Raw genomic sequence first — 621 nt, 5'->3', positions numbered from 1 at the left:
ATTTGGGGGATATAAATCGGTAGATTGGTAGAAGAAGATGTAAATGTGACGCGTCCAGTTGTACGGAGAAGCCGGTCCGGGATTGGTCGGGGTGACGCCGAGTGCTGTGTGTGATAATTCCGGGATGTCGGATAATTTTATATGGATATGTTTTGTCTCTGGCAGGCGCGGGGAGCCGACATCTCAGTTCCCGGAGAAATCCCTATCGCGGTGGAACTTCCGATGCGTTCCTCTTCCAACACCGCCAGCATGAAGGTCAAACACGTCAAAAAGTGCGTTCCCTTTCATTGAGGTTTTTACAGTCCCTGTGTGTGGCGTGTGCGGTCCCTGTGTGGTGTGTGTGGTCCCTGTGTGGTGTGTGCGGTCCCTGTGTGGTGTGTGCGGTCCCTGTGTGGTGTGTGCGGTCCCTGTGTGGTGTGTGTGGTCCCTGTGTGGTGTGTGCAGTCCATATGTGGCGTGTGTGGTCCCTGTGTGGTGTGTGCGGTCCCTGTGTGGTGTGTGCGGTCCCTGTGTGGTGTGTGCGGTCCCTGTGTGGTGTGTGCGGTCCCTGTGTGGTGTGTGCGGTCCCTGTGTGGTGTGTGTGGTCCCTGTGTGGTGTGTGTGGTCCCTGTGTGGTGTGTG

At 56.5% G+C, this 621-nt stretch overlaps 1 protein-coding gene across 1 annotated transcript in view; it reads left to right on the top strand.

Moving 5' to 3' along the window:
• LOC108798041 (rho GTPase-activating protein 32-like) overlaps positions 1 to 621 on the top strand; it is a 60,862-nt gene that overhangs the window by 22,423 nt on the left and 37,818 nt on the right. Inside the window, exon 3 of the mRNA XM_018569744.1 lies at positions 166 to 272. Coding sequence (XP_018425246.1) covers positions 166 to 272 — 107 coding nt within the window. The remainder of the gene's footprint in view (positions 1 to 165; positions 273 to 621) is intronic.

The sequence above is a fragment of the Nanorana parkeri genome, unplaced genomic scaffold (assembly GCF_000935625.1).
Source record: "Nanorana parkeri isolate BGI_ZX_2015 unplaced genomic scaffold, ASM93562v1 scaffold1388, whole genome shotgun sequence".
Taxonomy (NCBI): domain Eukaryota; kingdom Metazoa; phylum Chordata; class Amphibia; order Anura; family Dicroglossidae; genus Nanorana; species Nanorana parkeri.
The sequence above is the reverse complement of the archived record's forward strand: the minus strand, read 5'-3'. Positions and strand labels throughout refer to the sequence as shown.